This window comes from Astyanax mexicanus, chromosome 21 (assembly GCF_023375975.1).
Source record: "Astyanax mexicanus isolate ESR-SI-001 chromosome 21, AstMex3_surface, whole genome shotgun sequence".
In the NCBI taxonomy this organism is placed as follows: domain Eukaryota; kingdom Metazoa; phylum Chordata; class Actinopteri; order Characiformes; family Acestrorhamphidae; genus Astyanax; species Astyanax mexicanus.
The window spans coordinates 15,756,850-15,782,211 of record NC_064428.1 but is presented as its reverse complement, the minus strand read 5'-3'; the positions used below and the strand labels follow the sequence as shown (position 1 = coordinate 15,782,211).

General features: G+C 37.8%; 1 protein-coding gene across 2 annotated transcripts in view; it reads right to left on the bottom strand.

The window, feature by feature from the left end:
- Positions 1-12,109: 12,109 nt before the first annotated feature.
- The window catches only part of micall2b (mical-like 2b), a 53,346-nt gene continuing 40,093 nt past the window's right edge, over positions 12,110-25,362 (bottom strand). For both annotated transcript variants that reach the window (XM_049469832.1, XM_049469833.1), the window contains exons 15-17: positions 23,938-24,052; positions 19,526-19,572; positions 12,110-13,782 (exon numbers count right to left, since the gene is read on the bottom strand). In XM_049469832.1, coding sequence (XP_049325789.1) covers positions 13,688-13,782; positions 19,526-19,572; positions 23,938-24,052 — 257 coding nt within the window. In that variant the 3' untranslated portion in view covers positions 12,110-13,687. The remainder of the gene's footprint in view (positions 13,783-19,525; positions 19,573-23,937; positions 24,053-25,362) is intronic.

The following is a 25,362-nucleotide window of genomic DNA, read 5'->3' as shown; positions in this document are numbered from 1 at the left end:
AACATTAGTGTGTTAACCAGCTTTTCGCTAAGGTTATCTAGCTCATCAGTATCGGTAGTTCTCTGCACGGTAACATTAATATTTAAGCTAGCTCATCTTTAAGGTTAGCTAGCTCGTCACTTGCTTTAGTTCTCTTCCTGGTAACATTAGTGTGTTAGCTAGTTCATTGCTAAGGTTAGCTAACTCATCTCTAGCTTTAGTTCTCTCCCCAGTAACATTAGTAATTTAGCCAACTCATCAGTTAGCCAGCTCATCACTAGCTTTAGTTCTCTCTCTGGTAACATTAGTAATTTTGCCAACTAGTCGGTTAGCTAGCTCGTCACTAACAGTAGCTGTCTCCCTAGTAAAATTAATATTTTAGCTGGCTCATCACTAAGGTTAGCTAGCTCATTGCTAAGGTTAGCTAGCTTGTCGCTCACTTTAGTTCGCTTCTTGGTAACATTAGTGTGTTAGCTAGTTCATTGCTAAGGTTAGCTAACTCGTCTCTAGCTTTAGTTCTCTCCCTGGTGACTTTAGTAATTTAGGCAACTCATTGGTAAGCTAGCTCGTCACTAACTATAGTTCTCTCCCTGGTAACATTAGTATTTTAGCTGGCTCACCGCTAAGGTAAGCTTGCTCATCACTAGCTTTAGTTCTGTTCCCAGTAACATTAGTGTGTTAGCCAGCTTTTCACTAAGGTTAGCCAGCTCATTACTAATGGTATGTCTCTCCCTGGTAACATTAGTATTTTAGCTAGCTAATCTTTAAAATCAGCTAGCTCATTGCTTAAGTTAGCTGGGCTCGTCACTCGCTTTAGTCCTCTTTCTGGTAACATTAGTGTGTTAGCTAGTTTATTACTAAGGGTAGCTAACTCGTCTCTAGCTTTAGTTCTCTCTCTGGTAACATTAGTAATTTAGCCAACTCGTCGGTTAGCTAGCTCGTCACTAACGGTAGCTGTCTCCCTAGTAAAATTAGTATTTTAGCTGGCTCATCACCAGTGTTCTCCAGTCTCACGCTTTGAGTGTGTGACACACGCAACTCAGCAAGTTCACATGCTCACACGCCACACATGGTATTTCTCACGCTTGCCAATCCATCGGCTGTATATTATAATGTACTCTCGGTGAGCCAATCAGAATATAGATCGTTCTGTTGTTAGGCAGACCTAGTCAAAGTGGGTGGAGTTTCAGCCAGAGTGTCAGGCACGAAGAACTGTCCGATTCAAAAGTTCTGAAACTCACGTTGTTGAACAACTGAAGGAGAACAGCAGCAATCCCGCCCACCCCCCCGCCACCCCCGTTTAACAACTGAAGAACTGAATTGAATGAATTGTTGATGTTTAGTAACAATAGAAAAAAGGTTTAATTTCTAATGAACTTCACCTCAGACAGAGGACTCAGACCTGGCCAGTTTTGTCCACAAGACCGATTCCAAACAAGATTGAGTCCAAGGCGAGACCGAGACCGCTCGTTTTTGGTCTCCAGACCGGTTCGACACACCGAGACTGGACTTGACTACTACAACACTAGATACCAGTACATAGCCGATCAATCTTTCCGTCTCTATTAATAGAAAATCTAGAAGTTTTAATCCTCCTGGTTTTATTTTACCCTCAGTACCAGCTCAGCCTCAGAGTTCTATTAAAACACTCTATCAGACAAGTACTATAGGGGGTGGCTCCACTGTCTGCCATTCAGACGCTCGCTGCTGTTTCTCCATGCTAACTCAGCCACCTCCCATTTAACAGACACGGAAGGGTTAGACTTAGCAACACTGCTCCCTGGGGCAGAATCGGAATGCTCTACTGACAGAAAGTCTGGGTAAGAGGCAATAGCTGAGGCTTCAGAGCCACGCAATGGAGATTTTGTCATCTCCGCCAAAGACAAAATTGAGACTCATCCCCGAAGATGACCCACTTCTGCACGGCAGTTAATCATGACTATCCACCAAGCTTCACTCCTGTCAGTTGGTTCTTTCTTTTGGATGAGTGTAGTGCTGTGCGATATGACGATAAATATAGTTTCTACAGTAATTTCATCAATTTTGCATGCAAATATATAAAGAAGGTTACGATGAAATGTATTGGCGTGGTCACTTTGCTTAAACTCGGTTTATATAAGTGATAATAAAGTAATCTTCGCTAAAAAGCTTCATAATGTGGTTTTGCGACGTGACGCTGCTTTACGTTATTTGACGGACACGCCGGTTTGCGACATGCTTTACGTTATTAAACTCATGAGAGCTGAACAATGGAGACGCATTGTTCTTTTGAAAAAATTATCTACTGCATCTACCTCATCTGTTTTCATTTGATACATATATATTGCTGCACTAAAAGGTAGTAATTCTCATTTGTGAATGTTTGGTTTAATGTTATTTGAAATAAAATTGGAAAAAAGTAAGCAATGATATTAATTACATATCGTGATATATGATTTTTCCCATATCGCCCAGCACTAGATGAGTGTATTTAGTGTGGTAGTAGTGCACAGTTTGGGAAGCAGGGATCGTGCATGTTGTAAGATGCACATAAAGGGAATTCTAAACACAAAACCTATGCTTAAACATGCTATTCATAACATACATTCTTAACATATGTTTACACAACATTTGCGGTGTCACCAAACACTATTCTTGCTAAAGCTGAATGGAAAAACATTTAGCTAAATATATTGCAGGGAAATTATAGTCATATATAGACACAGACTCCCACTCCTACCATTTCGCATTTTATTTCTTGTCCATGTTTAGCATATTAAACCCAGAACTGAAGTGCTCTCGCTCAATGGGTTTAAACTTTAAACTGCCTCATATCGCCTCTCTATCATTTTATATCACCCTTATATAGCCTGAATAAACTCATTCCCATCCCTCCACAAAGAGAGCAAAAATAAGTCCTGGATGAACGCTAGTCATTACACGAAATAGCAAAGTGAATTTGGAGTAAGGAGTCAAGCTGTGGCTGTGTATATGCACGTTTGGGGAAAGGGGGTATATATGGTGGCTGAGTTGGACACAAACTGTCTCTCCAGGTCAGTTCAAATAGTTTTTCCAGCTCTAATGGCTTTTCCAGAAACCTCCGCACACACACTGAATGGATTATGTATATAGTAGGCATGTACACTGATGAGGCAGAACATTATGACTACCTGCCTAATCCTAATGCTGTTGATCTTCTGTGTGCTGCCAAAAAAGCTCCAACCTGCTGTAGCATGGACTCCACAAGACCTCTGAAGGTACCCTGTGGAATCTGGCACCAAGCTGTTAGCAGCAGATCCTTTAATCCCCGTAAATTGCGAGGGGAAGCCACTGCATGTTAGACGTTTTGTTTGCAGCACATTCTACGAACGCTGGATCAGATTGATATCTGGAGGTTTTTATAGCCAAGACAACAGCTCAACCCCTTCAAAATGAAGGTCCATGATGATAAAAGGGCACGATAGGTGATGCATGTCTAATTTATGTCCATATTAAAGCCCAAACTTCATCCATGTGATGCAAAAAAAAGAAAACTTGTTAAATCAAGTGACTTTCTAACATTGTTTCAAGGTGTCGAGTTCTGAAATGTAGAAAAGAGAACATAGATTTTGAAATACAATTTTACATTCCATTGAAATCCTTAACTCATGTAATCCTTAGTAATGGTAGCAACACATCTCAAAAACACTTTGGGACTTGAACATTTTGAACAAAATGCTTGAAATATAATTAAAATGAATAAAAACATTTGGACAAGGTACAAGGCTAACAATCAAGACTGGATGCTAGTGATCTTCAGGCCCTCAGAAACTGTCACTGCTTTAAAAAATAGGCATGATTTAGTAATGGAAATCACTGCAGGGGCTCAGGAACACTCCCAAAAAAACATTGTCTGTAAAGCAGTTTGCCATGCAATCCACAAATGCAATCCAGTGAAAACTGTTTTATACAAAGGCACTTTTACTAGTACACAGGGGTCCGCATGGGCCTTAAGACTGGTCTGTTTTTTTGTTGGCCTCTAGATCATTGATCCTTGGCCACAAAGAGCCCTTGTCTGGTTTCTCTCTTCTCAGACCACTATCGATAGAATGACCCATCATGACTGAACAGGAGACCCTCATAAGCCTTGCCTTGTCTTAGGTCTCAATGTCTGCTTACTTTTCCCATATCCAGACAACAAGGATCAGTGGCAGTAAATGGGCATCCTTGTGATGCAAAACTTCAATCAGGACTTGTTGAATCAGGGTTAAGTCATTAGACCATAGGACATGGTTCCGGTACTCTTTCCGGATGTGCTTTGTTGACATGTCTTCAGTAAACTGTTAGCAGGCTTTCTTGTGTACAAACTTCAGAAGAGGCTGTGTTCTGGGGTGACAGCCATGCAGACCAATTAGATGTAGTGTGCAGAATATGGTCTGAGTACTGACAGGCTGACGTCCCACCTCTTCAATCTCTGCAGCAATGCGGACAGCACTCCTGCGCCTATCTTTGCATGGCAGTTAATCATGACTATCCACCAAGAGTCACTCCTGTCAGTTGGGTCTTTCTGGGTGCAACTATTTTTTGTGGATGAGTGTATTTAGTGTGGTAGTAGTGCACAGTTTGGGAATCAGGGATCGTGCATGTTGTAAGATGCACATAAAGGGAATTCTAAACACAAAACCTATGCTTAAACATGCTATTCATAACATGCTTTCTTAATATAGGTTTACAAAACATTTGTGGTGTCACCAAACACTATTCTTGCTAAAGCTGAATGGAAAAAACATTTGGCTAAATATATTGCAGGGAAATTATAGTCATATATAGACACAGACTCCCACTGCTACCATTTTACCGTTTTATTTATTCATTTCCATGTTTAGTATATTAAACCCAAAACTGAAGTTTTCTCGCTCAATGGGTTTAAACTTTTAACTGCACCTCTTCAATCTCTGCATCAATGCTGACAGCACTCCTGCGCCTATCTTTCAAAGATAGCATTTGGATGTGACGCTGAGCACTTGCTCTCAGCTTCTTTGGACAATCAACAAGAGGGCTGTTCTAATTGGACCCTGTTCTTTTAAAATGCTGGATGCTATTGGCCACTGTGCTGCAGCTCAGTTTCAGGGCCTTGGCTACAATTCGTCTTTTTTAAAATCCTCAGAGAGTTCTTTGCCATGAGGTGCCATGTTGGAACTTTCAGTGACCGGTATGAGAAAGTGTGAGAGCTGTACTACAAAACAAATTGAACACACCTGCTCCTTATGTAGACCTGAGACCTAGTAACACTAACGAGACACGTGACATTTTTGGAGGGAAAATGACAGGCAGTGCTTAATTTGGAAATTTAAGGGTTTTGTCTCTTAGGGGTGTACGCACTTTTGTTGCAGGTGGTTTAGACATTAATGGCTTTATATTGGGTTATTGTCACACCTTAGCCTGTGTCTGTCTCTGTTTTTCTGTCTTGTGTCCCTAGCCATTTGTTTTGTTTATCCTTCTGTCTCCGCCCCAGCCCCGCCTTAGCCGTTAGTTTTGTAACCTCTTGTCTCATTTGTAACCCCGCCCCCTTGTTAGCTCCCACAGGTGTCCCTTATGTTTGCCTGTGTATAAATACCCCATGTGCTCCTTTGTTATCTGTCGCGCTTTTTGTCTGATCTTGTTCCGTTACTCTGTCCAGATCTTGCTTATCTGTTTTGTTTAACCTCAGACCAGCTGTGTTTTTTGTCTTCAGTGTTTCAGGTTTGCTTTTTGTAGTTTGTTTCTTAATTTGTTATTTTTGCTGGTTTGTTTCATCTTTTAGTTTATCCTCTGTTTTTTAGTGTTTTGTTTTTGTAAGTTTAAATAATGGAAAAATAAAGACTTGCGCTTGCATCCTTCCTCCTCTCCGTTACAGTTATTTTGAGGGAAGAATACATTTACATTGTTATGTAAGCTGCAGACTACTTTTCCTTCTGTCAAAGTGTCATTTTGTCAGTCTTTTCCCACGAAAATACATACTTAAATATCTGCATAAATGTGAGGGGAGTAATCACTTTTGTGATGCACTGAACCTCCATCTAGGTCATCCATCAGCCAGTAACCAACACCTTTATTTGCAGTGGTGTTGTAAATGAGAAACCTATTGGGTAGCAGTACTGCACTCTATGCTTCAGACTACATCCCCTGTTGTAGGTTCGAGTGGATCAGCAGCAGAATGAACAGGCATAATCCACTCAGCGTATCAGCTCTGACTCAGTCAACACACATTAGCATATGTTAGCATTTCTATTCTAGTAGCTTTACATGCGTTACAATCTGTGTTCCTGCAGATTCCTACATGATGGATCACAGAAAGCCTAAAGAAGCATAAAACGGGAAAACTAACACATGCTCCGTCATGCACATTAGAAGGATCCATACATAAATATGATATATTTCCAAAATGTTTATGGTCACCTTTTCCTGATATCCACATTCACACTGTAAGTCCTTGTAAACTATCCCAGGCAGAAAAAGAACAAGAACCATGGCAGGCATGGGCTAGCGGAGTATAAAGCCCCCAGTATTGAGCTGTGGAACGATATATAATGATATAAATAATGATCACTAACAGTCTTGTCAGGTTGTCAGAAATAGGTGGATTTGGCCCTCTCAAAAATTATACCGCAGAAAAAGCAGAAATTGTTTGAAAATAAACTTCTTGATTTTGAAAGCATGCTGAAATCTGCACCCCCACCATGAAAACACCCCCTCTCAGGAGTGCATTTCTAATTAAAGTTAGCTAAAGCAAATCTGCTTTTATCAAGAAGACGGTGCGGTCGAGCTGCCAAGAGAGGTGCTTTTCATGGCGGGGTTGCAGATTTAGGCACTTCTATGGTGCTGAATTCAGAACCCTCACCAGGAAAAACACCCCCTCTCAGGAGAGGTAGTAGGCAGTCACTCACAAAAACTGGAGATATCAGCCAATAGCATTCGCTGATGGAGATGACCCTGACCCCACCCCCAAATTATCAAATTCACCCCTATCTACACTCGAGGGCAAAAACTTCACTTGAGCAAAAAGACCAGCCGCAGGAAATGTGCGTAGCTCGTGAGGATAACTGTGAATTTGAGAAAAGAAAAAACATAAAATGGAGAAAACTGAAGCTTGAGAACAATATTTGGTTCAGCATACATACAAACCGGCTAATTATCAACAAGCTGAGGGAAATTTACTAAAGGCTGAACTGCTTTGGCCTCTTGAAGCTTTCTACCTACAGTGCTGTGAAAGAGTATTTGCCCCTCTATAGATTTCTTGTTTTTGCTTTCTTATCATACTTACAATATCAGACAAAAGTTACCTGAGTAAATACAAAAAGCAGTTTATCTAGCCCTGTGTGCAAAATTATTTTCTCCCTAAAAATAATAACTTGGTTCTGCCACCCTTAGCAGCAACAACTGCAATCAAACTTTACCGATAACTGGCAACGAGTCTTTCCAATCTCTGTGGAGGAATTTTGTTCCACTCTTCTTTACAGAAGAGACACATAGAGGGTTTTTAATCATGAACAACCTTTATTTCGTTATTTTTAAATATGGACTTGCTGATGTACTTTGGATCATTGTCCTGCTGCAGAACCCAAGTACGCCTGAGCTGATGACCAGAGATTCTCCTTCAGGATCGTCTGCTAAACAGCATAATTCCTGGTTCCATCTATTACAGCAAGTTGTGCAGGTCCTTAAGCAGCAAAGCAGCCCCAGGCCATCGCACTACCACCACCATGTTTTACATTCAGTATGATGTTCATTTTTTTAATTATGTGTTGTATGCCACAGGACACAACCCCTTCCAACATGTTTCATTTTTGTCAGCCCACATAATTTTTTTCCAAAAGTCTTGGGGTCATCAAGATGTTTGTTGGTAAATGTGAGATGGGTCGTTGCATTCTTTTTGGTCAGCAATGTTTTTTTATGCTTTGGAATTCTCCCATGAAGACATTTTCTCTTTCTTAATATTGAATCATGAACACTTGGGCATTAACTGAGGCAAGTGAGACCTGCAGTTCTTTAAAACATTTGGGACCTCCTGGATGAGTTGTCCATGCCCTCTTGGAGTAACTTTGGTAGGCTGGTCACTCCTGGGAAGATTCACCAGTGTTCCATGTTTTCTCCATTAATGAATAATAGCTCTAACTGTTGTCCACTGGAGTTCCAAAGCTTTAGAAATGACTTTGTATCCTTTTCCAGACTGATAGATGATCAATGACTTTTTTGTTTTCTCATCTGTTCTGGAATTTCTTTAGATCGCAGCATAATGTATTGCTTCATGTTGTCAGACAGGTTCTATTTAAGTGATTTGTTGATTCTACAATCAACAAATTCACAAATGATTTGTGGATAGTGAAATTGAACTCAGCTTTCCACAAAATGTAGTTAATAAAGCAATAATACACAAAAAAAGAGAGTGCTATAACGTGTAATATTGGCCGCAGATCAGGCACAGCAGTGGCACTATTATACGTTATATATAGCTCAATATTGCAATTACACCACGGTTCCATTTTCGCTGTTTATTAAAAGATTTTGAGTTAAAGAGGAAGAAAAAATATGATCTGTTTGGTTATAAACACTGCGAGTTAAAATAGTTCCATTGCTGCTCTGTTTGTAGCTGCACTGTTTGGTTTGTAAGCGCTGCATCGTTGCTAGGTTACCTTCATGTGGCAAAGTAATACATGAAGAGCTTCGTTTACAGTGCATTACCGGCTGATAATGGCACTTATAAAACGCCTCTCAGCCAATTACATTGCAGGATTGGACCTAACTGTGGTATAATCACGGTTAATTATGGGGAGCAGGGGGGGTTACTTTGGTTATCTTTGTCTTATACGAAAGTTTGTTTGATAATCTGAAAAATGTAAGTATGATAAAAAATAAAAACAAAAGAAATCTGTAAGGGGTAAATACTTTTTTACAGCATTGTATGTGAGCTGTATATATTTACACTAGTGGTGTGCACAAGAATATTTCTATTCAGCAGCTTCTCACTCAACACTGCTCAAAACCATATCCTAACAAACAGTGCCTGCACTTTCTCCAGGGAGCTCTTCACTAGTGCAGCATATGGAGAGTCTAATCATGTCATTTAAAGCATATCAGTTTCTCACGTTCCTGGAAAAAACAGCTGATCAACTGCTTCACAGTTACACTCATCACTGCACCCAGAAAGAATCAACTGACAGGAATGAAACTCGGTGGGTAGTAGCGCCAGACTGTAATGGAGGGAGTCAGAATGACAATGGAACAATCCAATGTTACTCTACAGTTTTTAAGCACACTCTGGTGCGCTATTCCAACAGAACAATGCTCGTCCACATACTACTGCCATCTCAACATCTCAACACAGATGCTACGCCATAATCAGCCACATCGCCAGATCTATCGCTGATTGAAAATGTGGACTATCAACACTTCACCCCTGCCACAATTATTATTTATTATACCACAGTTACTTCCGACCCTGCAATGTGATTGGCTGAAAGGCTTTTTATGAGTGACATTATTAACCGGTAATGCACTGTAACCGAAGCTCTCCATGTATTACTTCACCATATACAGTGTAACAGCCAGAATTTAGCAAAGGTGGAAAGTAGTGAATTACATTTACTCACATTACTGTAATTGAGTAGATTTTATGAGTAATTTGTAATTTTTAAAGTAGTTTTTAACATAGGTAATTTTACTTTTACTCAAGTACATTTTGACACAAGTAATTTACTTCACTACATTGGAAACTCCCCGTTACTGACTAAAAAAAAAAACTGTCTGAATTAAAAAAAAAAAAAATTGGCGCGGCTGCGCCGGCACACAGATGCTCTCGCGTAGAATAACATGGCAATAACTTCCTATCGCAATGCAAAATGTGCCCCGTCGGACAGAGCTGTCAACTTTCAAAACTTCCACATCAAACCTGAGAAAGCATGTGGTGGTGAGTATTTTTATCTCTAAACAATCTGCTTTAATGTTAAAAATAATGTAAATAGCACTTAAAGCACAGCAATGGCAAGTTAAAAAGTAATAATGAACTGTAAAACTAGAAATATGGTACAATTGTACAATTTAAAAAGAAAAAAGAAGGAACAAATAGTTAATAAAGTTATTCATTAGAATTGTCATACATATATTACAATATTTTTTCTCTAAATATGGTGAGATTTTTACTTAATTATTTAAAAGGTCTCTATTATTCCTAACATATTAATTTGCTTATATTGTATTAGTGTTTTGTTTTATTGTATCAACAGTGTTTTATTTGTCAAATAGTTAAAATAGTTGTTGTTGTTTAACATCCTAGATAGTTTAAATAATTATATAGTATTGATGGCACTTATTATGCTTAAATATATTTAATTGTTTAATAGTTTAATGTTAAATATTATTTATAGGTATAATATATAGTTATATAATGATGTATATTCTAATGCAAAAGTTTGAACATCCTGGACAAATTATACATTTAACTGATGTTAAACAATCTCCTCTACAAGAAAAATAACTTATTTATAAAAACCAAATCTCCAACTTGCAGAATTGTAATAATAGACAAAATAAAACAATGTATTAAATGTATAGGTGAGCGATACGGCCATAATATGACAAAACACTGAATTAAAATTAAAAAAAGTAAAGGAAATCAAGGATATACTTCTGGAACCAAATTAATATTATGTTTTATTATATTATTCCACACAATTTTATATGGCACTCCCCTAATTGTAGTTAATGATCCAACATGTCACGATACTAATAATGCACTCCATATATCCACAAATGAAGTAAAATAAATGATACTGGACAGATATAATCCGTCTGTAGTAGTAATATTTAATGGGAAATGAGAACAGTATGAATTTTCCTTTTGATACAAATAGTAAAAACATTGTACCCTAAAATTATATCATCATATTTTCTATATTGTCGTATGTGTGTCACAGATCCCTAAAGAGCTGTGTAAAGTTCCCTACAGCATGCTGTTCTTTTTTTTAGCTCCGTTAAAATAAGTTCCTCAGAGCATCACTACAGGACAGTGTGTGAATCTGTGTTACTTCATCTGATCTTATTTACAGAATGTACGAGTGCTTTAGGGTTAGTGCTGGAGATAAACCTAAACTAGCTCCTTTAAAATTGTGTTTTAGCTTCTACAGATCTGTTCTTATATGTTCCAACCATTTTAACAAATTCAAAAGCTTTAATGTAATGTTTTACATTTCATATATACATATTGCATATCTGCAAACAAATGAGAGATCACCACTTATAAATGATTAGTTTCTGGAATATAATTAAGAGGAAGATGGATGATCAAAAGCCATCAAACCACCAAACTGAACTGCTTGAATTTCTGCACCAGAAGTAAAGCAGCATAAAGTTATCCAAAAGCAGCGTGTAAGACTGGTGGAGGAGAACATGTCAAGACGAATGGAAACTGTGATTAAAAAACAGGGTTAATCCACCAAATATTGATTTCTGAACTCTTAAAACCTTTATGAATATCTTTGCATTATTTGAGGTCTGAAATCTCTGCATCTTTTTTGTTATTTCAGACATTTCTTATTTCCTGCAGATAAATGCTCTAAATTACAATATTTTTATTTGGAATTTGGTAGAAATGTTCTCCGTAGTTTATAGAATAAACCAGCAATGTTCATTTTACCTACAAACAGCAAAATCAGTGAAACTGATTCACAAACAGATGTGATTATTCCTACAACAAAATGTTAAAATACAGATAAAGAATTTTTTTGTGTCAATTATGTTAAATCAGAATTTTAACCTTAAAATATTAACAGGCCTGTTCCCACAAAAAAAAATTAAAAATAATAAAATAAAGTGAATTATCTGCTCACTTAATTCATTAGATTCAATTTTGAGTTTAGCATCAATATTCAGTAGTGGGTCTGCGCTTATAGGTTAACCTATTTAACTCTACCTATCCACAGTAAAACAAACAGCTTTTTCTTACTGATAGCATTAAAGCGTCAAATAAGTGAATAAACAATAATTATGATTTAGAGTATGCTTTAATAGTGTGATAAACAGTGTCTAATAATAATTGTAATTTTGTTTTTTGTTGCCTTTTTAATAAATTAAATCAGATCCATGAATCTTGACTGAAATGAAATTTCAGAACATTTCGACTTTTCAAACTTTATTGTAACTTTATTTTCATTTACATGTGGGTAGTACGCAGAAAGTTATGATCATGGCGGTGGAACATTCTGGGGTAACAAACATCATTAAAATGTTTCAGATTTTTTTAAGACAAAAAAATATATATTTTGACAACATTTTGCAAAAATATTTTAATATAAACCAATACTAATAAGTTAATTGTCAGAAATACTGGCACATCATATCTGTGTTTCGTATATTTTATGTTGGTTTTGAATAATCTACACATGTCCTACATCTCAATAATCCTCACCTAGAAACTGCAGAGATTCTACAATAAGAGCTGAGCGCCTCCTGCTGGACACAGTATACATGTACACTAAAAACGATACTAAGAAGATTCCAATTCTAGAGCTGATTTATCACAAAATAGTCAAGAAAAAATACGCCCCATATAAAACGAGGACATAATTATCCATCCTAAATAAAACTACAATAGAAGAACAGTGAGGCGGAGAGGCTGGAATTTTATCATTCATTCTGGATTTAAGCTGGATTCAATATGAATCAATAAAATGTAAAATTCTTCAAATATAATACTCATGTTATATCAGACTTAAACATAAGAGTTAATTCAGAAATAATCCCCATGTGATTTAAAGCTTGGTAGTGCTATTAAGGAAAAAAATCATCATTTCCCATCAGAGTGACACGCTAAACAAACCATTAAAATGACATTTATTAGTGCTTTAAAAACTGAAGGGAAATTCCACCAAATCCATCAAATTATTTCTACCAAAAATGGTAATTCAGTGATGAATGGAAACCTGAAAAGTTTAATGCCTTAAAAAAAAAAACAAGCAAACAAAGTTTTTACATGAAATCTTGCAAGAAAAAAATGTAGATGAATGCCAGACATTTTTTTCTAATATTTTAAGACAGTGGCTTAAAACATTTATTTTTATTATTACAAATAAAATAATGTAATATTAATGTAGTTTGTGCTAAAACTAAACAATCCTTAAAAGAAAAGTTATTCTTTACTAGTATTCCTAATTTATTTTGTCATTAATACTCCATATTGTTGGCATTTAATGAATCTAGTTTTTGGTTTTATATTTAATTTGATTTGATGTAAATAATTATTGATAAATGGACCAATAGAAATGCTTTAAACTTGCTTGGAATTATACAACAAATTTTACATGAGCATCCATTAAAAAAAAAAAGTAAAAAAAAAAAAAACTATGGATGTAATTATGTTGCAAAACTTAAATACCTGTAAGACTTGATCTGAGAACTTAAACCTGTACTATGTTTTGTTAAATTAAGATTTTTATTTGTATTTTAAATATGAGGACTTTGTGATATGATATCCTAAAGTAAAATCTGAACAGAACGTAATATTTTGAGTTGGCAACCCTTAAAACAAAGCAGCACAGCTTCAAATCAAAACTACAATCTACAGTTTACAGCTTCTCCTATTAAAATTAAAGTAGAGATTTTAGTTTTTAAGCTCTTCTTCTACACATTCTCATATCAGGTTTTACAAGTTTAAAAGTTTGGCAAAATAAATTTTCCATAGAAAACAGTCCCATCATGCACCACTCTTGCTGGTGGATCAGCTTCCTGTAGCCTCGGCCTTCGACTTCCACCCAAACAACTTGGACATTGGCGACTTCTTCTTTTTCTCCTTCTTAATGTCAGTTTTCATGTCTGTTATAGAGAAAAAAAGAAAGAGAGAGAGAGAGAGAGAAAGAGAAAGATAAGGATAAATGAGTGGATAGATAGATAAAAGTTCTTTTACCAGTCCACCACAAGCCAAAAGGGTCATTGTAAGGAAAAACTACTTTAAACTAGTTTAAAACACACGTACACACACACAGAGCTGAGAACTCTAGCAACAGTTTTCACAGTTTTTTAAAAATCATGAATTGCAAATGCTCATGACTTCTGCCCACATTTCTGGGACCACTTAATTGGGCTGGTAAATTATACATTTCGCTTAATATGCATTTCAGCACTAAAAAGCAGGCTAATCATTAGCCACGGCTACATTCTAATAGCTGATAGTTGTCCATTAGCGGTCATTAAAATCAAAATGGAATGCGTAACTCCTCCTGTTGCTCACATTTTGGCCTTAACAAAAAAAAATAAAAAATACACTGAATACATAAACATGCCACACCAATTAGCGTTAAGTCTCTGAGTACAGCTCCCGGAGGCGGGAGAGGACAAAGGGGTCAATGCAACCCAAAAAAATGAGGTAAAACTTTGGTTTTAGAAACTTTTTAGTTCCATGACAAAACCAGTACCTCTGAACTGTGACACAGATCAGCGCAGTAGAAACGGTTATCTCCATTTACAGCTCTTTTACCTCCAATCAGGACACTGTTATAGCTGGGAGTGTGCATGCGCTCATCGTAGACGTAAATTTCGAGACAGTATTGACCTTTCAATCTTTTATTTGAACTGCTGATCTGTTTTGGGGACAGAATGACTGTACAACACTGTACTACACAAAACAATAAAAAAAATATATAATTACAACATGGGATAAATAATATACAGTGGTGTGAAAAAGTGTTAGCCCCCTTCCTGATTTCCTGATTTTTTGCATGTTTGTCACACTTAAATGTTTCAGAACATAAAACCAATTAAAATATTAGTCAAAGACAACACAGGTAAACACAAAATGCTATTTTTAAATGAAGGTGTTTATTATTAAGGGAGAAAAAAATCCCAAACTACATGGCCCTGTGTGAAAAAATGATTGCCTCCTAAACCTAATAGCTGGTCGGGCCATTCTTAGCAGCAACAACTGCAACCAAACGTTTGCGATAACTTGCAATGAGTCTTTTACAGCATTTTGGAGGAATTTTGTTCCACTCTTCTTTACAGAATTGTTGTAATTCAGCCACATTGGAGGGTTTTCGAGCATGAACTTCCTTTTTAAGGACACGCCACAGCATCTCAATCAGATTCAGGTCAGGACTTTGACTAGGCCACTCCAAAGTCTTCATTTTGTTTTTATTCAGCCATTCAGAGGTGGACTTGCTGGTGTGTTTTGGACCATTGTCCTGCTGCAGAACTCAAGTTTGTTTCAGCTTGAGGTCACAAACAGATGGTCGGACATTCTCCTTCAGGATCTTTTGGTAGACAGCAGAATTCATAGTTCCATTTATCACAGCAAGTCTTTCAGGCCCTGACGCAGCAAAACAGCCCCAGACCATCACACTACCACCACCATGTTTTACTGTTGGTATAATGTTCTTTTTCTGGAATGCAGTGTTTCTTATACGCCAGATATACTGGGACACACACCTTACAAAGGGTTCAACTTTTGTCTCATCGGTCCACAGAATGCTTTCCTAAAAGTCTTTGGGATCACTAAGATGTGCTCTGGAAAGATTGTGAGACGAGCTTTATTGTTGTTTTTGCTCAGCAGTGGTTTTCATCTAGGAACTCTGCCATGTAGGCCATTTTTGCCCAGTCTCTTTCTGATGGTGGAGTCAACAACACTGAATGTTGTTGTGGGGTCTTTTGTGACCTCTTTGATGAGTCGTCGCTGCGCTCTTGCGGCATTTTTGGGCAGCCGGCCACTCCTGGGAAGGTTCACCACTGTTCCATGTCTTTGCCATTTGTGGACAATGGCTCTCACTGTGGTTCGCTGGATTCCCAAAGCTTTGGAAATAGCTTTATAACACTTTCCAGACTGATGGATCTCAATTACCTTCTTTCTCAATTGTTCCTGAATTTCTATGAATCTCGCATACTGTGTAGCTTTTAAGGATCTTTTGGTGGACTTCACTTTGTCAGGCAGGTCCTATTTAAGTGATGTCTTGATTAAGAAAAGGTGTGGCAATAATCAGGCCTGGGTGTTGCTAGAGACAGTGTACTCAGGTCTCAGAAACCACAGTGACGATATGTTTTAACAAGGGGGCAATCACTTTTTCACACAGGGCCATGTAGGTTTGGATTTTTTTTCTCCCTTAATAATAAACACCTTCATTTAAAAACAGCATTTTGTGTTTTCGTGTGTTGTCTTTGACTAATATTTAAATTGGTTTGATGTTCTGAAACATTTAAGTGTGACAAACATGCAAAAAATCAGGAAATCAGGAAGGGGGCTAACACTTTTTCACACCAATGTACACACAATACCTAGTATTTGGTTAAAGTTCCATTTGGAAGCTGCAACATGACCAGACACTCAATCTGCTGGCTTCATGGGATCGGCCTGGATTTAAAGGTTTTATACGTAAACTGCTTAAAATTCTTTAATTTTTTCCAAAAATCGTCAGTACGCCTTATAATCCGGTGTGCTTTATGTATGAAATTCACCAGTCAGGTTGCAAGGAAACCCACTCAAACCCAACCAAACCCACTCTGCTGAAGTGCAGAGTTATACAGGAGTTTCAGTTCATGTCTCCAGCAGTATTAAAATTAAGCAATTGTCTGCGTTCTAAATAAAAGTGTGGCGCACACAGAGGAGAGATACGAAGCTCATTCAGACGCTGTTCTTTATGAAAACACACACAGTGACGGCAGAACCCGACTTTTCAGCGAAACAGCAGCACGTCTCATGTTCTGAATCATCACCACTGAACTAAACACTGATCTTTAGAGCAGACACACTCACTCTAACCTGAACTGACCAATCAGCTCCTTCAAATGGGTATGAGAACAGACCAGACACTGTTTCAGCCCAGATTTACAGAAACTGCACTTTTTATCTACTTTTTCCAAAAGCACAATGTTTTTTATATATATCCCTTGTTTTAAGGCTACTTTAAGTGGAAAAAAAGATTAAATTTGAGGAATTGTTTAATATATATAATTATATATAATTAATATATATATATATATATATATATATATATATATATATATATATATATATATATATGTATAAATTCAGTGCTGTGTCCTGTATAGAGAAATTTCTTTCTTTTTAATGTTTTATATATGTATGACTTAAGAGAGAAGATACACTTTATTAAGCAAAAAGAAAGTTTGTTTATTTTGTTTATCTGATTTATTTTTAATAACTGGAGTTGAGAACTGCAGAATTCTCAGGTATCGAGATAAATCAAGTGTCTGCAGAAAAATAACATTTTCATAGTAAGACATTTTATTACTGTCCCACTAAAACAAATTCCTACTCCTTATATTCTAAAGCAGATTTTCAGGCTTTTTGTAAAGATAAACAAACGTGTTCCATCAGCATTTGCACAGCCCCTGTCAAAACATTAATACTGGCTAACAGAACAGAATGTTTAGTTCTGGCTCCTCAGCAGATTCCACTATAAACAAAAACCTGGCAGGAATATTACTGGCTCAATTTTTGTTTTTGAGATAAAGTGTCCAAGTTTCAGATGAGAGATACTCTCAACACATGCAGGGATGTTCTATTGAGCAAAACTAAACTTCTCACTTACAAACACAAACCAAACAAAGTGCGTTTTAATTAAAAGTATTACTTCAAATGACTCAAATATTAATTTGTCAAGCAATGAAATTTACGTAAAATGTATTAATTTTATATATAAATTAAACCTTCTTAAGACTAAGATTTTGATACTGGATATTTCTTTATGTGAAAAAAAAACAGTGTTAGAAACATTTAGTTTTGTAATATGGGCCCCTTAAAAAATAATTGTTTTAATCACAACAATACAGTGGTATCAAAAAGTTTGGGCACCCCTGATAATTTTAGAGATGGACCGATCAGTGTTTTTGGGGCCGATTCCAATCGGCGATCATCTTTCATCTCGATCGGCCGATCGCCGATACCGATATTGGGCGGGGCCAAATGCCCCAATAATGCCACACAGGTGCCAGACAAACCTGCTACTGATTCCCCTAATTACATCCACACCTAAGCAAACAGTGGTAATTTACACTGATAGTAAATAAACAGTAGAGTGTTACTGACCCAATTAAAAGCTTTTCAGGAGAGATATAAGTAATGTTTAAATATTTATAAGACACCAGAATTTTTATATTTATATGTCAATACCGCAGGAATGTGTATCCGAACCTCAGCCACCTCACAGCCTGTTTTGTCAGCTTACTGCTTAAATGATCTCACTCACTGTTATTATATAGATAATAATACAATATTTTAATAAGAATAACAGTAATCCATCACTCCAGCTAGAGCTTAGATTGGTCAAAAAATTTCAGCCTGACTCAGTCTGCCCTCATAAACTGTAATTAAGAGCGCGGCTCTGATTTAAACCCCATATTTTTAGTAAGTAACATTACCGAAAAACGCTCCAGACTGGCTGAGCTGCCTCTGTAGCCAGTGGCTGGGCAGTAGCAAGTGGCGCAATAAGGGGGTATGCAGCCTATGTGATGCATAGGGGCGCTGCACTAGAGGGGGTGCCAAATCAAAGCCCCAAATAAATTTCCTCTCCGGAGAAACAGCGCCCTGTCAAGTAATAATTTTAAACGATTTTAAAACGTATCTCACCAAGCACAGAACCCCCCCCACAATGCTTTTAAAAATGTGTCTCTCACCCCCCCCTAAAAATGCTTTTAACACGTATCTCTTACCAAGGACCGCCTGACATCAGATCAGCTAAATTCAGTGGAACATCGGCCTGTTGCCGATATCGTATTTTGGCTGAAAATCGGCCGATACCGATACACTGCCGATCAATTTATGTGATTTCTTTATAAATAGATCAGCAACACAGTGATATTTGAGAAGTAAAATGATTTTTTTTTTTTTTGGATTTACAGAAAGTATGCAATAATTCTTTAAACTAAATTAGGCAGGTGCATACATTTGTGCACTCAAACAGAAAATTTAATTTAATATTTAGTAGATCCTCCTTTAGCAGAAATAACAGCCTCTAAATGCTTCATATAGCTTCCAATGAGAGTCTGGTTTCTGGTTGAAGGTATATGTGTGTGTGTGTGTGTGTACATGAGGTCAGTGCGTGATAGGAATGCATGGGCTTGTAAACAGTGTTTTGAATAATTGATTCACTCAATGATTCAATGAGTCAATTCATTGAGTCGACTCATCCCAAAGCGACCCAACACCATTTTTTTTTTTAAGTAAACCTAGTTTTGAACTAATTTCTTTTTCATCTGTAGTTTGATTTTTCATAGGGGAAAAATGATCAATTATCAATTATAATCTAAGATTAAGATTTTTTAGGCCAAAATTGCCCAGCAGTAGGTGACAAAAAGGGGTATGGATAATTTTGCAAGTCACTGTATGGCAGATGCATGAAACAAAGCTGAGCTACTTGCATTTCTGTGACAGTAATGACATGAATGAAATAAATAATGTGAAAGACTGGAGGAGAACATGCCGAATATTTGGCAAATGAAAATGTCATCATGCAAAATAACATATTAACAAAATTTGTGTTGACAAATACTGAATACCTCTGTAACACACTGAATATTACATATTAAAGAGTGTACATTCTTAACTTACCAAAGCTCTGCAGCATTTTATTTAACTGCTCATCCTCCTCTTCCTCCCTAAAAAGAAAATGAAAGACGGACAGAAACAATCAATCAAAATGAGCGTCATCAAAAGTTTCTGGCTGAAAGTCTGTGGGGTGAAGCTTATATCTGCCATGATTTCTTAGAATAACGACTTCAACAGGCTCTCTGATTAAATAGCAGACTCCCATCAATCAAAGTGACATTAAGCATGCCTGACTTTAAATAGAGCAATAAAGCAGTGATATAACCACATGTCAAATATGACTGTTACAATGAAAGGTCAAACAAATACAAAAGATATTAGAGCTATTGTTTAAACAATATATTCCCACATGTATATTCCCCATATACTGCTGTATAGGAGGGAAGATGAATAGTTACAATAAAGAAATATGAAAATTGCCCTACACTTAATAAGTCTTAGGTTCACTGAATGAAACAGAAGTAATTAAGTTGATGAAGTGGAGATGTAAAGTCAAATAAAACACTGAATTAGAGCTGGAAGATTACACCCTGGTCAGTTCAACCTAAGTATAATAAAATCCAACACCTCAACATCCAGAGTGTGCTAATATATCTGCTATATGCCTCATATGCTTACATTATTAGCCATATGTTCATATACAGCAAGTACTGACACAGGAAAAGGCCAGAACACCATAGCCTGCGTCTAACACATCACATCTGTCAGGACTGCGAGTGGAGTAATAATCACCCAGTCAGGACAGGGTTAGCTAAAGGAAAAGCATGTAAAACAATACTGTCATGAAATCCTAACATGTACAGGTGCTGGTCAACGAATTAGAATAATTTGAAATAGTGCAATCATGAAATTCTTTGAATGCATTTTTTGTGCAGAAAGCAAATCAGGTGTTCACCGCACCTGTCCTACTCGTTAGACTAATCACAGAACTCGTTACCTGGAAAAAAATTTGCTCAGCTGAGCTTTCCAAAAGGCCCATTTAGGCCATTTAACTGTGACACTGTTGTTTTATTGAATTAGAATAATGGAGAAACCGTTTCATTGAATTAGAATATTTTTTATTATAATTACAATCATCACTTTCTCAGTATTTTGTGGCTGCCCCCTTGGCTTGTATGACTGCCTGAAGTCTCCGTGGCATCGATTTGACCAGCTTGTTGCAAGTTTCCGCACTCACAGCTTCCCAGGCAGTGGCGATGTTCTGCTTCAGTTGGTCCATCGTAGTAGGATTTCTGTCGCGAATTTTCCGCTTGACGATGGCCCAAAGGTTTTCAATGACATTGAGGTCAGGCGAGTTGGCCAGCCATGCCAAAACTTCAAGCTGTTTTTTAGTGAACCAATCTTTGGTCGACTTTGCCGCATGAGCCGGTGCAAGATCCTGTTGAAATATGAAGTCTTCTTCGCCGAACTGTTCCTCAACAGTCGGAATCAGGAACGTTTCCAGAACATCTTGATATACGGCAGCATTGACAGTCTTCTTGAGGAAGCAGAGTTTCCCTACACCTCGAGCGGACATGCATCCCCAGACCATAACGCTCTGGGGAAACTTGAAGGATCTTTTCACGCACTCGTGGTTGTAGGTTTCGCCACCACGACGCCAGACACGAGGACCTTGGTCACCGAAGGAGATGCAGAAGCGTGATTCGTCACTGAAGACCACTTTCTGCCAGTCTTCAGCAGTCCACTCGCCGTGTTCTTTGGCCCACTTCAGCCGTTTCTCCATTTGTTTCTTGTTCAGCATCAGTTTTACTGCTGGAACGCGAGATTTGAAGCCGAGTTCGCGCAGACGACGGTAAGTGGTTGATCTGGAGACGTCAGCGCCGGTCTGCTTGTTCCACAAGTCGGTGAGCTCGGAAGTGGACTTGAACCGGTTGCTGACTGCGATCTTTCTCAGCTGCTTGTTGTCGCGAGCAGAAGTTTTTCGGACGCCGGAACAGTTGGTGCGCTTGCTGCAGTTTTTCTTGAGAGCTTTGCAGACGGAAGACTGGCTGATGCCGAGCTGCTCAGCAATTTTAGTTTGGGTCAAGCCTTGTTGGCGAAGGGCTTGAATTTGAGCCACTATTCCGGTTGAGAGGTCGCGCTGCTTACCCATGATTGATTTTACAACTTAGAAATTCTACTCAACCCTGACTTTATACTGCACAGTGAACACTCTTCACAGAAAACAAAAATTCGAGCATTTATTCTAATTCAATGAAACAGTTTCTCCATTATTCTAATTCAATAAAACAACAGTGTCACAGTTAAATGGCCTAAATGGGCCTTTTGGAAAGCTCAGCTGAGCAAATTTTTTTCCAGGTAACGAGTTCTGTGATTAGTCTAACGAGTAGGACAGGTGCGGTGAACACCTGATTTGCTTTCTGCACAAAAAATGCATTCAAAGAATTTCATGATTGCACTATTTCAAATTATTCTAATTCGTTGACCAGCACCTGTAGTAACACTAATATTAAAAAAAGAAATCATCTATATGGCCTGTGCAAATGTACTCTTTGTGCACTTTGTGCTTAAGAACATAGACACTGGTTCTGGCCACAAGAGGGCGTAAAAGTGCTTTACTTCACTATATATATAAAAAAAAGTTTAGCTTTGGATAGAGTACCTCTTGGCGAGAGACATTTTTCTATGAACAGCTTTGTATTTACCAAAATAAGATGAGCAGTGGGTCAGTTCAGTCGAAATAGTAGATGATAATAAAAAAACACTCAATTAGGGATGCATCGATACCATTTTTTTTCCCAACAGAGTACGAGTAGATGTATTTTTGTTTTGTTGTCTTCTTAGAATTAAACAGTCAGGAGAATTACAGGAGTAAGAGTCACATGATATAATCATTTCTTTTCACTAAGATAAAAAATATATTAGTTTTACTCTTTAAAGTGAGTTTTAGTTTTTTACAGTCTGTCTATTGATATTTCACATCAGATGTATGAACTCTTAGACTCTGAGGTGAACGAACGTTCACTATAGGTTCAGCAGGTTCTGGGGGTTGAGCTCTGGATCCGCAAGTACCAATGAACTGGTCTCTGGTCTTTGTGTTGGCATGGGAGAAGAAACGAGCCCGTCAGAGCTCTGCAGTTTCCCACAGAGTACTTATGATTTACTGTTTGCCAAGCTGCTGGTGTTTAGACAGTTGCATTCTGTCTCTCTCTCGCACTCTCTCTCTCTCTCTCGCACACTCTCTCTCTCTCTCGCACACTCTCTCTCTCTCTCGCACTCCCTCTCTCTCTCTCTCGCACTCCCTCTCTCTCTCTCTCGCACTCTCTCTCTCTCGCATACCACCAAGAAGGACCAACCACATCCAACTGGATTAACTGTGGACACTGTAAGAGGAAGCTGTCTGAAAGGGATGTTCGGGTGCTAACCCGGATTGTATCCAAAAAACCACGGCTGATCAAATCACGACAGAATTCAATGTGCACCTCAACTCCCCTGTTTCCACCAGAACTGTCCATCAGGACAATAAATAATTGTGGTCTAAAACCAGGTGTTTTAGTTTCACTGTCCAACTCCTGTATATCCAGACAGAGCAAAGTTGTTCAAGGGTTCTAACACGATAAGGGAAATATATCTCGCTATATATGTATTAAATTAAGCGTATGAGGTTAAGATGCAATAAGAACTTTAAGATCTTCCCTGGTGGGTTTTTTTTTTCCAAAAAGGCCTTTTATGTTCTTTTCTTGGTAGTACAATTGTCTGATATGGTTACAAGCAGGACATTTGGTATTAAGTGTCTATGTTTGTGTGTGTGTGTGTTACTCATCATTGATCTCCAATGGTGAGTAACACTGCTTAATTCTTTGAATAATAAGGCTAAAGCTACACATCTGGCATTCCATGTTTCCTCTTCGTTTTCAGTACCAACAGACCAGATACCAGATAGTACCAGATACAGAACAACCACTAAAGGGTGCAGGCTATTTTTCTACAAAGGTTTCATTTTAACCAACCTCAACAAAATAACCAAATGTTTGCTCAAAGCCAAGGCCTATAAAATGGTATCAATCAAAATGTGCTTCTGTTCAACTTAAACAAAAGATCTCTTGACCTTGAGCTTCTGTTAGCTCTCCTTCACACAAACTATTGACATAACCATGATAACTATGCATAAATGGGTCTGTGATCTCCATCCAGTGTACCTGAGTAAAAAGCCAACAAGTGGTTTGAAAATAGTTGTCTGATTACTCAGCCTAGACCTCAGGTTCCTGGTCCAGCACTGGTCCTGGAGTACCCTTTCTTGCTTATTTGAGTGTTTTCCTGACCTACTGTATTCACTCCCACTCATAAGGCCTTCTCTATGAGATTGTTAGATGAATCATCAAACAGAAGCATCATCAAATGTTCCCACAGTACAGTCATGACCTGCTCAGATCTCCCAGATACTTTTTAACACCAGTCGTAATGTGTATGCGCACCTCAGTCTGTCCTCATCCAGCCCATCCACAATGGCATTACGGTCGTTTACGATTTCCACCAGCTTCGCCATCAGCTCCTCCTCTCGCTTACGCTCTCTATATGTCTTCAGGTGCTCTGCAGAGAGGGGGGGACAGTAATGTGTTCAGTGATGCAGAGGATGCATGTCACAATTTCACGAGGTACGACTCTTGCATACCAGGTAAGCAGGTATTGTATTTTTCACACTGTAAGCGCACAGTCAATGAACATTTATTTTTTGGTCTATTTGATTATAATGTGCATTATTCAACACTAGTAAGGAATAGGGGTGTCGTTCCTTCTAATTCAGCCGGTCTCGTCGCTGGGTAACTAAAGTAAAGCTAAGCTAAGTAAACAAAGCTTAAATCTTAAAAAAAAAAAATATATATATATAAGAAAAAAAAAAAATATATATATATATATATATATATATATATATATATACACACTGGACTGGACATTAATCTACACAGATTTCTTATCTGAAAACTGTTTACTTAGGTGAGTAAAGCACTTCCTTTATTTACAGTAAGCTTAGATTTCCAGATTTCCATTAAGGCTGGGTGTTCCAGTAAGCCAGGACGATATTAGCTGGTGATTCGTCCCACATAGCTTGTTTTAACACGGTAAACGCACAAACTACAGTTCGATATACTCGCTTCTAAACGGCAAAAAAGATAGCGCTTAGCATGGTTAGCAGCTAATGCTAATGCTGCTCTGCCAGTAATAGCCAGGGTTAGCAGTATCTTACATCCCGATAATATTTACCTTAACGGCAAAAGGGCTAGCACTTGGAGCAGTTAGTGTCTACTGCTAATACTGCTTCAACCTAGGTTCTGGAGAAACTTCACTGAAACTCCTGTATAACTCTGTACTTCAGCGGAGTGACTGGTAGAATTCATACATGAGGCACACCGGATTAAAAGATCCTCTGATCATTTTTGGGAAAGTGGGCCTTATAGTGCAAAAAATGTGTCATGTAAGATGTGTCCTAATGGACAGTGGAGAAAATCTGAGATGTCTCTAGACCTAAACCATATTGAGCACATGTGGGGCATCCTGAAGTGGAATGTGGAGGAGCGCAGGGTGTTTAATATATACCAGCTCTGTGATGTCTTAAATGGAGGAGTAAAAGTGAATTCCAGAAGGAAAATGTAAACGTGCAGCTCTGGTGAATTCTTTGCCCAAGCAGGTTAAGGCAGTGTTTGCCCACAAAAAATATTGAAAAAATTGGGCACAATTTAGATATTAATGGCTGTCTTGAGTTATTTTCAGAAGACAACGACTACTTTGATTTTATATCCATGTTTCAATTCTATAGTGTTGTCCCATAAAAAGATAATAAAAAGAATAAAATCTTAGCATATATGTGAGGAGTGTACTCACTTCTGTAAGATACTGTATAT